Here is a 12,122-nt window from a genome sequence, read left to right as displayed (position 1 = left end):
GAAATGGTTACAAACAAAAGTAAAAATAGACTTAATAAACTAGAGTCTTTTGTTGAAAGTAGTGTTCTCACCAGTCATTCTTCCAGCAGGCTGGCCAGGCTTTAGCCAGGATCCAACAGAGAGCTCAAAGCACTTCATTTCTTTGCCTCGGGTGACAGATAACCCAAAGTCTTTTTCCCAGTTAAATATAGTCCCCAAATTTCAGTGTCCTGATGTCAAGAGCCAGGAAGGTCCCCTGAGGTTTGTCTCTTCTCTCCTCCCGGGGGGGCAATGCCATCTTGATCAAGGTTTCTGCCCCACCCCACCCCTGTGAGTTCCCATGTGATGTTCCTTGCTGCAATTTTACAGTGCAAGTGAAATCTTTCCCCAGCTGCTTTGTTTACATGCTGATGTATCTCCATTGTCCAGGGCTTGCTCAGCAGATGGGGAATTCACAACCTTTTGTCTAAGAAAAAAATGTGTATCAGCTTTTCCTAACATGCCTGATTTAGACACGTATTTTAGTCACATATTTCCAGCACATCTGTGTAATTCTTTGCAAGTTAACCATACATCCATCACACAAGAATATTAATGATTTTTGAGTTACTAGTTCTCCAATGATGTATTACAACACACTGTTGCCATATTATTTATTTAGAAGGTGCCTAGGAAGCAATGAGCTGGTCAGGCCTGCTGAGACTCACTGCTACACACCAGCTGGTACCTTGCCCTCTGGCATTGGGGTTCTCTTAGGGTCACAGATGACTTGATGACAGTTTACAAGTACCTTCAAAGGAAGAAAATACTGGATGTAAAAGCTTTTCAGCCTAGTGGAGAAAGGTGTAATAAGAACCACTAGCTGAAAGCTGAAGCCAGATGGATTCAGATCAGAAATAAGGCAAAACATTTTAACAGTGAACTACAAGAACAAACAGCTACCACAGGAAGTGCTGGATTTTCCAACTCTTGAAGTCTTCAGATCAAGAATTGGATGTCTTTCAGGAAAATATGCTTTAGTCAGACACAAATTATTCGGTTCAGTACAGGGTTACCTGGGTAAAATTCCATGGTCTGTGTTAAACAGAAGGTCAAACTAGGTGATCTAATGGTCCCACTGGTCTCAAAATCTGTGAGTCCCAGTTTACAACTACTTCCTGAGATCTGTCAGTGAGCCAGTTCTTAATGCAATTAATATGGCCTAAACTGACTTTGTATAATGCTAATTAACTTTTTGTTTATCATAGAATCATAGAATATCAGGGTTGGAAGGGACCCCAGAAGGTCATCTAGTCCAACCCCCTGCAAATGTCATGCAGGACTAAATCAAATGCCTCCTAGAATTCTAAGTATATTATGTCAGCATGATTATCCTTTATCAGCCAAATTTGTGATTTTCAGAAAAAATATCAGGTTTCTTTGACAAGTCCCCTTTTCCATAACATTTTGATTAGGAAAAAGAAAAGGAGTACTTGTGGCACCTTAGAGACTAACAAATTTATTTGAGCATAAGCTTTCGTGAGCTATAGCTCACTTCATCGGATGCATTCAGTGGAAAATACAGTGGTGAGATTTATATATATAGAGAACATGAAACAATGGGTGTTACTATACACACTGTAACAAGAGAGTGATCACTTAAAGTGAGCTATTACCAGCAGGAGAGCGGGGGGTGGGGGACATGACCTTTTGTAGTGATAATCAAGGTGGGCCATTTCCAGCAGTTGACAAGAACATCTGAGGAACAGTGGGGGGTGAAGGGGGGGAATAAACATGGGGAAATAGTTTTACTTTGTGTAATGACCCATCCACTCCCAGTCTCTATTCAAGCCTAAGTTAATTGTATCCAATTTGCAAATTAATTCCAATTCAGCAGTCTCTCGCTGGAGTCTGTTTTTGAAGTCTTTTTATTGTAATATTGCGACCTTTAGGTCTGTAATCGAGTGACCAGAGAGATTGAAGTGTTCTCCGACTGGTTTATGAATGTTATAATTCTTGACATCTGATTTGTGTCCATTTATTCTTTTACGTAGAGACTGTCCAGTTTGACCAATGTACATGGCAGAGGGGCATTGCAGGCACATGATGGCATATATCACATTGGCCACACTATCAGAGGCTCGTTCACCTGCACATCTACCAATGTGATTAGGCCCTATGATGGTGTCCCCTAAATAGATATGTGGGCACAGTTGGCAACGGGCTTTGTTGCAAGGATAGGTTCCTGGGTTAGTGGTTCTGTTATGTGGTGTGCGGTTGCTGGTGAGTATTTGCTTCAGTTTTGGGGGCTGTCTGTAAGCATGGACTGGCCTGTCTCCCAAGATTTGTGAGAGTGATGGGTCATCCTTCAGGATAGGTTGTAGATCCTTGATAATGCGTTGGAAAGGTTTTAGTTGGGGGCTGAAGGTAATGGCTAGTGGCGTTCTGTTATTTTCTTTGTTGGGCCTGTCCTGTAGTAGGTGACTTCTGGGTACTCTTCTGGCTCTGTCAATCTGTTTCTTCACTTCAGCAGGACACAAATCAGACGTCAAGAATTAAAACATTCAAAAACCAGTCGGAGAACACTTCAATCTCTTTGGTCACTTGATTACAGACCTAAAAGTTGCAATTCTTCAACAAAAAACTTCAAAAACAGACTCCAACGAGAGACTGCTGAATGGGAATTAATTTGCAAACTGGATACAATTAACTTAGGCTTGAATAGAGACTGGGAGTAGATGTTTCATTACACAAAGTAAGGTTTCAGAGTAACAGCCGTGTTAGTCTGTATTCGTAAAAAGAAAAGGAGTACTTGTGGCACCTTAGAGACTAACCAGTTTATTTGAGCATGAGCTTTCGTGAGCTACAGCTCACTTCATCAGATGCATCCGATGAAGTGAGCTGTAGCTCACGAAAGCTCATGCTCAAATAAACTGGTTAGTCTCTAAGGTGCCACAAGTACTCCTTTTCTTTTTACACAAAGTAAAACTATTTCCCCATGTTTATTCTCCCCCTTCACCCCCCACTGTTCCTCAGATGTTCTTGTCAACTGCTGGAAATGGCCCACCTTGATTATCACTACAAAAGGTTCCCCTCCCCCTCCCCCCCCCCCCCCCCCCCCCCCCCCCGCTCTCCTGCTGGTAATAGCTCACCTTAAGTGATAACTCTCTTGTTACAGTGTGTATGGTTTCAGAGTAGCAGCCAGTGTTAGTGTGTATTCGCAAAAAGTGTGTATGGTAACACCCATTGTTTCATGTTCTCTATGTATATAAATCTCCCCACTGTATTTTCCACTGAATGCATCTGATGACGTGAGCTGTAGCTCACGAAAGCTTATGCTCAAATAAATTGGTTAGTCTCTAAGGTGCCACAAGTACTCCTTTTCTTTTTGCGAATACAGACTAACACGGCTGCTACTCTGAATCTTGATTAGGTATGAATTCTGCTACTGAGTCCCATATCAACCTTTCCATAATTTTGCCCAAAACTGATGACTGGCTAACCAGTCTACAGTTTCTCAGGTCATCCCACATTCCATTTTTAAATATTCAGGACAATACTGGCTTTTTCCAGTCCTCTGCAATGTCCACAGTGTTCCAAGGTTTAATAAAAGTCAAGATTTAATGGTTCAGAGAGCTCCTCAGCAAATAATTTATATCCAAATTAAAAGTAAGACCAATGGTCCATCTAGCCCAGTATACTGTCTTCTGATACCGGCCAGTGCCAAATGCTTTAGAGGGAAGAAACAGAACAGGGCAATTTATTGAGCAATATATTCCCTGTCATCCATTTCCAGCTTCTGGCACTCAGAGGTTTAGGGACACCGGGAGCATGAGGTTTTGACTATCATGGCTAATAGCCGTTGATGGACCTATCCTCCATGGACTTACCTAATTCTTTTTTGAACCAGTTATACTTTTGGCCTTCACAAGCATCCCCTGGCAAGGAGTTCCACAAGTTGACTATACGCATTCTTTGTAGAAGTGCTTCCTTATGTTTGTTTTAAACCTGCTTATTAATTTCATTGGATGACCCCTCTGGTTCTTGTGTTATGCGAGGAGATAAATAACACTTTCTCCACACCATCCGTGATTTTATAGACCTATTTTGTGTCGTACCTTTTTATAAGCGGAACAGTCCCAGTCTTTTTAACCTATCATCATATGAAAGCCGTTCATACAATATTTTCTGTCATTCTGTTAACTTTTTTGACTGCCACTGCATATTGAGTGGATGTTTTCAGAGAACTGTCCACAAGGACTCCAAGATCTCTTTCTTGAGTGGTAACCAGTAATTTAGACTCCATCATTTTCTATGGATAGTTGGAATTATTTCATTACTTTGCACTTATAAACACCAAATTTCATCTTCCATTTTGCTACTCAGTCACCCAGTTTTGTGAGGTCCCTTTATAACTTTCACAGTCAGCTTGGGACTTAACTATCTTGAGTAATTTAGAATGGTCTGAAAATTTTGCCATCTCGCTATTTATCCCTTTTTTCCAGATCATTTATGAATACAGTGAACAGCACAGGTCCCAGTCCAGCTCCTTGGGGGACCACGTTACTTACCTCTCTCCATTGTGAAAACTGACCATTTATTCCTAGCTTTTGTTTACTATATTTTATCTTGTGACTGATCCATGAGGACCTTCCCTCCTATCCCATAAATGCTTACTTTTCTTAAGAGCCTTTGGTGTGGGACTTTGTTAAAGCCTTTCTGAAAGTCTGAGTACGCTACATCAACTGGATCACCCTTGTCCACATGCTTATTGACACCCTCCTAGAATTCCGATAGATGGGTGAGGCATAATTTCCCTTTACAAAAGCCATGTTGACTCTTCCCAACAAATTGTGTTCATCTATGAGTCCGAAAATGTTGTTCTTTACTCTAGTTTCAACCAATTTGCTAGTACTGAAGTTAAATTTACAGGCCTGTAGCTGCCAGGATCACCTCTGGAGCCTTTTAAAAAAATTGGGATTGCATTAGCTATTCTCCAGTCATCTGATACGGAGGTTGATTAAAGCAATAGGTTATGTACCGCAGTAAGCAGTTCTGCAATTTCATATTTGAGTTCCTTCAGAACTCTTTGGTGAACACCATCTGGTCCTGGTAACTAATTACTGTTTAATTTATCATTGACATTGCAAAACCATCTCTATTGACACCTCAATTTGGGACAATTACTTATATTTGTCACCTAAAAAGAATGGCTCAGTGTGGGAATATCCCCCATGTGCTCTCCAGTGAAGACTAATGTAAAGAATTCATTCAGCTTCTCTGCAGTACCTTGGCTTTCTTGAGTGCTCCTTTAGCACCTTGATCATCCAGTTGGCCCTACTGATTGCTTGAAAGGCTTCCTACTTCTGATGGACTTTTTTTGCTGTTAGTTTGTGTGTCCTTATCTAGTTGCTCTTCTGATTCTTTCTTGATCTGCCACCTTATACTTTTACACTTGACTTGCTAGACTGTATGTTCCTTTGTATTTTCCTCACTAGGATTTAATTTCCACTTTTAATAGGATGCCTTTTTGCCTCTAACCACCTCTTTTACTCTGCTGTTTAACTATGGTGGGATTTTTTTGGTCCTCTGACTATTTTTTTATTGTATTTGGGGTATACTTTAGTTTAAGCCCCTATTATGGTGTTTTAAAATAGTTTCCATGCAGTTTGCAGGCATTTCACTCGTGTGACTGTTCCTTTTCATTTCCATTTAACTAGCTTCCTCATTTTAGTGTTGTTCCCCATTTAGAAGTTAAATGCTACTGTGGTGGGTTTCTTTGGTATTTTCCCCTCTACAAGGATGTTACATTTAATTATCTTATGGTCGCTATGGAACAGTTTAGCTATAGTCGCCTTTTGGACCAGATCCTGTGTCCCCTTGTGGGTTCCAGGACAAACTGCCCCAAGAAGCTGTGTTTATAAATTTTATCTCTGCATCTCTTCATGAGGTGACATGTACTCAGTCAATATGAGGATAGTTGAAATCCCCCATTATTGAATTTTTTGCCTTTTGTAACCTCTTTTTTTTTTTTTTTTCCCCCTAGGTCACGTTTTCAAGACAGTTCTACAGTTTGACATGAGGGTTGTCACAACCCACAAGTATAAATTCACACAGGCATTTCTCAAAGAATAACTGTTACTGGTTAGTAACCTTTCTGTTTCCTTTCCCTATATAATGAAGGGTAAACAGTAGCAGAGCACAAAATCCCACTATCCAGCGTGCACTTTTATCACAGGTGTTTGTGGCTTTTATTACTTCAGGGAAAGATATCAGCTGTCTGCATCCGCACCCTTGAATCAATCATAAGCATCATGCTACTGCAGCCTGTGTCCGCAGTCAACACTGTGGAAGAGCAGAGGGCCCGCTGGGAGAGGAAACGTAGACGGACAGCCAAGGAACTGGTGGAAACGGAGCAGAAATACCTGGAGCAGCTGGACTTGGTGACCACAGTGAGTATCAGGGCTTCCTCATGAGGTAGTGACACCCTGATGTGTTGGTGTCCAGGGGCTGGTAGGTCCCTTTTTGCCATCCCCCCTGTGACGGGTTCCCCCCAGGGTGCCACCTGGAACTGGGGTATCACTGAGCACTCTGACTCACCAGCCTGGGCTCCCTCTCACACTGTGCTGCTGTGACAAGCTGCAGACCCACTCCAGGTCCTACCACCAGCATTCACGCAGGTAGAGACAGACCCAGCTGCAGTTACATGCAGGCTTTCTGACCAGCCACTGCATGAATCAACAATAGAGAGGTTACAGCCAAGATAACCCCCAACTCCCCAGGCATGCACCCCCTTCTGGAGTATAAACCCAAAAATTATACAGTCTTGCACTGCACGTGGAACTGTAAAGCGTAAGATGATAGAGTTTACTCCTCCCTCAATGTGGAGAGGAAATGCACCAGCCCCTACCCCTTGAGCTAAGATTTCCAAGCACTTCACTCCAAACTTACTGGTTTAGATTAAAACATAAAATAAGTTTATTAACTAAAAAAGATTATAAGTGATAGCAAACAGATCAAAGCAGATTACCTAGTAAATAAAAAAAAAACGCAAACTGAGCTTAACATACTAGAAGGATAGGATTTGAATTAACAATTCTCACCCTGACTGATGTTACAAGCAGGCTTGCAGATTCTCAAGGCACAAGCTGCACTTGCTTTGCAGCTTGGGATCCTCACCCCTCTTCCAAGTCCTTCTCTTTTGGAGCTTCTCTTAGGTGTTCAGTTGTGGGGAAGTGAAGAACAACCAGTGATGTCACTCCCTGCCTTATATAGCTTTAGCAGAAGGCGGAAACCCTTTGTGGAAAAAACACTGGTATCCATAATGGAGTTCCGTGTCATGTGGGCTGGTCACATGCCCTTACATACCTTGTTGAGTCATAGCAGCCATTACTTACAGGCTGTCGGGAGCATTCTCAGGAAGGCTCACCTGGTGGGGGTAAAAAGAAAAGGAGTACTTGTGGCACCTTAGAGACTAACCAGTTTATTTGAGCATGAGCTTTCGTGAACTACAGCTCACTTCATCGGATGCATAGGGTAAGCTTCTCCTAAGGCTTATTGTTCTTCCTAATGGCCCATTACCTTGAATAGGCCCTTCACAACCGACTATCTAGACTGGAAGCATTTTGCCTAGTGAGTGTTACCCAGGTGTGACTACATGTGAAATACAGATATTTGTCAATATTTGTAACTTCAGATAGAAAAATGATACATTCATACAAACAGAATAATCATATTCAGCAAATCATAACTTTCCCAATGACACCTTATGTGACCCACCTTGTACAAAATGCATCATAATTATGCCATAATCATATCGTAATAATATTATTATGTTGAATATAGGGTGTAGAGTCATACCTCCATTCTTCTGTCTTGGTAGGGGTCGTACTGGAGGCCACACAGCAGCATTCTGACTGCCTTTTTCATAGAATAGGAGGCAAACTCTTGCTGTACACTTTCTTTGGGATTGAGAAGCGTGTTTGCTTAATTTCCTGAGGTTTGTATGATTTCTGTGGCTAGATTGATAGATTATAAAGCCAGAAGAGACCCTGATGATCTCTGATTTCATCTGTAACACAGGTCATAGGACTTCCCTGAACTAAGTTCTGTTTAAACTAGAGCAGTTCTCTTAAAAAATAAATCTAGAAAATCAAATCTTGATTTTTTGTTTTAAATGCCAGTGGTAATCCTTGGTAATTTGTTCCAATAGTTGGTTACATCCACTGCTAAAAATGTGCCGCTTACTCCCAGTCTGAATTTATCTAGCTTCAACTTCCAGCCATTGTTTTACCTTTTGTCTACTAGATTGAAGAGTCTTCTATTACCAAATTTCTGTTTCCCATGTAGGTACTTAGAGACTATGATCAAGCCTGTCATAGTGTGCCTGATCCATTTAGGAGGGAATGGTACCAGTCCCCTGTGGCTAAGGGCTTGGCTTCACTTGTAGGTGTAGAGCGCTGGGAGTTAAAACAGCCTTTGGAGACAGCAGCAGGGAAAACGCTGCCGTGTGTTTACACTGTCAGCTGCAAGCGCAGTGGCGTGGCCACATTAGCAGCTCTTGCAACGCCACCGAGAGCAGTGCGTTTTGGGCCCCACGCTACAAGAAGAATGTGGAAAAATTGGAAAGAGTCCAGTGGAGTGTAACAAAAATGATTAGGGGGCTGGAGCACGTGATTTATGAGGAGAGGCTGAGGGAACTGGTCTTATTTAGTCTGCAGAAGAGAAGAATGAGTGGGGATTTGATAGCTGCTTTCAGCTACCTGAAAGGGGGTTCTAAAGAGGATTGATCTACTCTGTTCTCAGTGGTAGCAGATGACGGAACAAGGAGTAATGGTCTCAAGTTACTGTGGGGGAGGTTTAGGTTGGATATTAGGAAACACTGTTTCACTAGGAGGGTGGTGAAGCACTGGAATGGGTTATCTAGGGAGGTGGTGGAATCTCCTTCCTTAGAGGTTTTTTAAGGTCAGGCTTGAGAAAGCCCTGGCCGGGATGATTTAGTTGGGTATTGGTCCTGCTTTGGGCAGAGGGTTGGACTAGATGACCTTCTGAGGTCCCTTCCAACCCTGATATTCTATGATTGTGGTAGCTGTCCTAGTGTGCAGGTGGCTGCAGCGTGCTTTTCAAGTGGTGGGGAGTGTGTTGTGTGTATGTGGTGGGAGAGACAGTGTGTTTTGGGAGGCAGAGAGTGTCAGCATGCTGTCTTGTAAATTCAACACGGATGCACGCACGCGCGCACGCCTGTCTTGGCAGCAGCAGCATTCCACAGTAATGGTTTGCTTTGTGTCCCGGAGCAGATAAGCAGCAGGCTGTCAGAAACAGAGCTTTGAAAGGGGATATCCACATGGGCCACTTGACTTCAGGGGATTATGGGATGTTTCCAGAGGCCAATCACAGCGCAGTAATGCAACACATTGTCTACACTGAAAACCTGGGCGTTTCAGGCAGGGCGCAGCAAGCTTTATGCTTCTCGTGGAGGTGGATTACCAGGAGCGCTCCAGCAGCCGAGTCCAGACGCTCTAAGTCCCTTGCCAGTGTGGACACCTCAGGAGTTAGGGCGCCCGGGTCTGATTTAATGTGCTCTAACTTGCAAGTGTAGCCAAGTCCTAAGTAGCTACTTCTGTGGGTCCAGTTTAGCTATTCGAAAAAAGAAAAGGAGTACTAGTGGCACCTTAGAGACTAACCAATTTATTTGAGCATAAGCTTTCGTGAGCTACAGCTCACTTCATCGGATGCATTCAGTGGCAAATACAGTGAGGAGATTTATATACACACAGAACATGAAAAAATGGGTGTTATCACACACACTGTAAGGAGAGTGATCATTTAAGATGAGCTATTACCAGCAGGAGAGCCAGGGAGGGGGCGGCGGAGAAAACCTTTTGTAGTGATAATCAAGGTGGGCCTTTTCCAGCAGTTAACAGGAACATCTGAGGAGCAGAGGCGGTGGCGGGGGGGGGGGAATAAACACCACTGACTTCCTAAGGAAACTATAATCCATCGGTGATCTTCCTGATAACACCATCCTGGCCACTGTGGATGTAGAAGCCCTCTACACCAACATTCCCCACAAAGATGGACTACAAGCCGTCAGGAACAGTATCCCCGATAATGTCACGGCAAACCTGGTGGCTGAACTTTGCGACTTTGTCCTCACCCATAACTATTTCACATTTGGGGACAATGTATACCTTCAAATCAGCGGCACTGCTATGGGTACCCGCACGGCCCCACAGTATGCCAACATTTTTATGGCTGACTTAGAACAATGCTTCCTCAGCTCTCGTCCCCTAATGCCCCTACTCTACTTGCTCTATATTGATGACATCGTCTTCATCTGGACCCATGGAAAAGAAGCCCTTGAGGAATTCCACCATGTTTTCAACAATTTCCATCCCACCATCAACCTCAGCCTGGTCCAGTCCACACAAGAGATCCACTTCCTGGACACTACAGTGCTAATTAGCGATGGTCACATAACCACCACCCTATACTGGAAACCTACTGACCGCTATTCCTACCTACATGCCTCCAGCTTTCACCCAGACCACACCACACGATCCATCGTCTACAGCCAAGCTCTGCGATACAACCACATTTGCTCCAACCCCTCAGACAGAGACAAACACCTACAAGATCTCTATCAAGCATTCTTACAACTACAGTACCCACCTGCTGAAATGAAGAAACAAATTGTCAGAGCCAGAAGAGTACCCAGAAGTCACCTACTACAGGGCAGGCCCAACAAAGATAACAGAACGCCACTAGCCATCACCTTCAGCCCCCAACTAAAACCTTTCCAATGCATTATCAAGGATCTACAACCTATTCTGAAGGATGACCCATCACTCTCACAGCACTTGGGAGACAGGCCAGTCCTTGCTTACAGACAGCCCCCAAAACTGAAGCAAATACTCATCAGCAACCACACACCACATAACAGAACCACTAACCCAGGAACCTATCCTAGCAACAAAGCCCGTTGCCAACTGTGTCCACATATCTATTCAGGGGACACCATCATAGGGCCTAATCACATCAGCCACACTATCAGAGGCTCGTTCACCTGCACATCTACCAATGTGATATATGCCATCATGTGCCAGCAATGCCCCTCTGCCATGTACATTGGTCAAACTGGACAGTCTCTACGTAAAAGAATAAATGGACACAAATCAGATGTCAAGAATTATAACATTCATAAACCAGTCGGAGAATGCTTCAATCTCTCTAGTCACTCGATTACAGACCCAAAGGTCACAATATTACAACAAAAAGACTTCAAAAACAGATCCGAGAGACTGCTGAATTGAAATTAATTTGCAAACTGGATACAGTTAACTTAGGCGTGAATAGAGACTGGGAGTGGATGGGTCATTACACAAAGTAAAACTATTTCCCCATGTTTATTCCCCTCCTTCATCCTCCACTGTTCCTCAGATGTTCTTGTCAACTGCTGGAAATAGCCCACCTTGATTATCTCTACAAAAGGTTCCCCCCTGCCCCCGCTCTCCTACTGGTAATAGCTCATCTTAAGTGATCACTCTCCTTACAGTAGAACACAATGTAAGGAGAGTGGTCACTTTGGATAAGCTATTACCAGCAGGAGAGTGAGTTGGGGGAGGAGCGGGGGTTGAGAAAACCTGGATTTGTGCTGGAAATGGCCCAACTTGATTATCATACACATTGTAAGGAGAGTGATCACTTTAGATAAGCTATTACCAGCAGGAGAGTGGGGTGGGAGGAGGTATTTTTTCATGCTTTGTGTGTATATAATAAGATCTTCTACACTTTCCACAGTATGCATCCGATGAAGTGAGCTGTAGCTCACGAAAGCTTATTTTCAAATAAATTGGTTAGTCTCTAAGGTGCCACAAGTACTCCTTTTCTTTTTGCGAATACAGACTAACAGGGCTGCTACTCTGAAACCTGTCATTTAGCTATTTGAGTACACCTGGGGATAATTAAGTTGAAATTATCAGTTCCAGCTGTGGGGGGCCAGGAACATGTTCTATAAAGAGGAAATAGGAAGAGAAGGGCTAGAGAAGACCTACTCTGGGGTTAGAGAGGCAGAACTGTCTGGAGCAAAAGCTCAGACAGGGGCAGCTGAAAAGGGTTCCCAGAATCTCCTAGAGGAGATAGAAGCCCACACAAGGTGGGTTGTA

At 43.3% G+C, this 12,122-nt stretch overlaps 1 protein-coding gene across 10 annotated transcripts in view; it reads left to right on the top strand.

Moving 5' to 3' along the window:
• ARHGEF39 (Rho guanine nucleotide exchange factor 39) overlaps positions 1-12,122 on the top strand; it is a 69,138-nt gene that overhangs the window by 15,151 nt on the left and 41,865 nt on the right. For 5 of the 10 annotated variants that reach the window (XM_037902527.2, XM_037902529.2, XM_037902528.2 and 2 more), the window contains exons 2-3: positions 6,005-6,102; positions 6,222-6,410. In XM_037902527.2, coding sequence (XP_037758455.1) covers positions 6,273-6,410 — 138 coding nt within the window. In that variant the 5' untranslated portion in view covers positions 6,005-6,102; positions 6,222-6,272. The remainder of the gene's footprint in view (positions 1-6,004; positions 6,103-6,221; positions 6,411-12,122) is intronic. The other 5 variants (XM_043547056.1, XM_043547054.1, XM_043547055.1 and 2 more) reach the window with 1 other exon arrangement.

The sequence above is a fragment of the Chelonia mydas genome, chromosome 5, assembly GCF_015237465.2.
Source record: "Chelonia mydas isolate rCheMyd1 chromosome 5, rCheMyd1.pri.v2, whole genome shotgun sequence".
NCBI lineage: Eukaryota > Metazoa > Chordata > Testudines > Cheloniidae > Chelonia > Chelonia mydas.
Note: the sequence above shows the minus strand (reverse complement) of the source record. Positions and strands in the feature narration are given on the sequence as shown.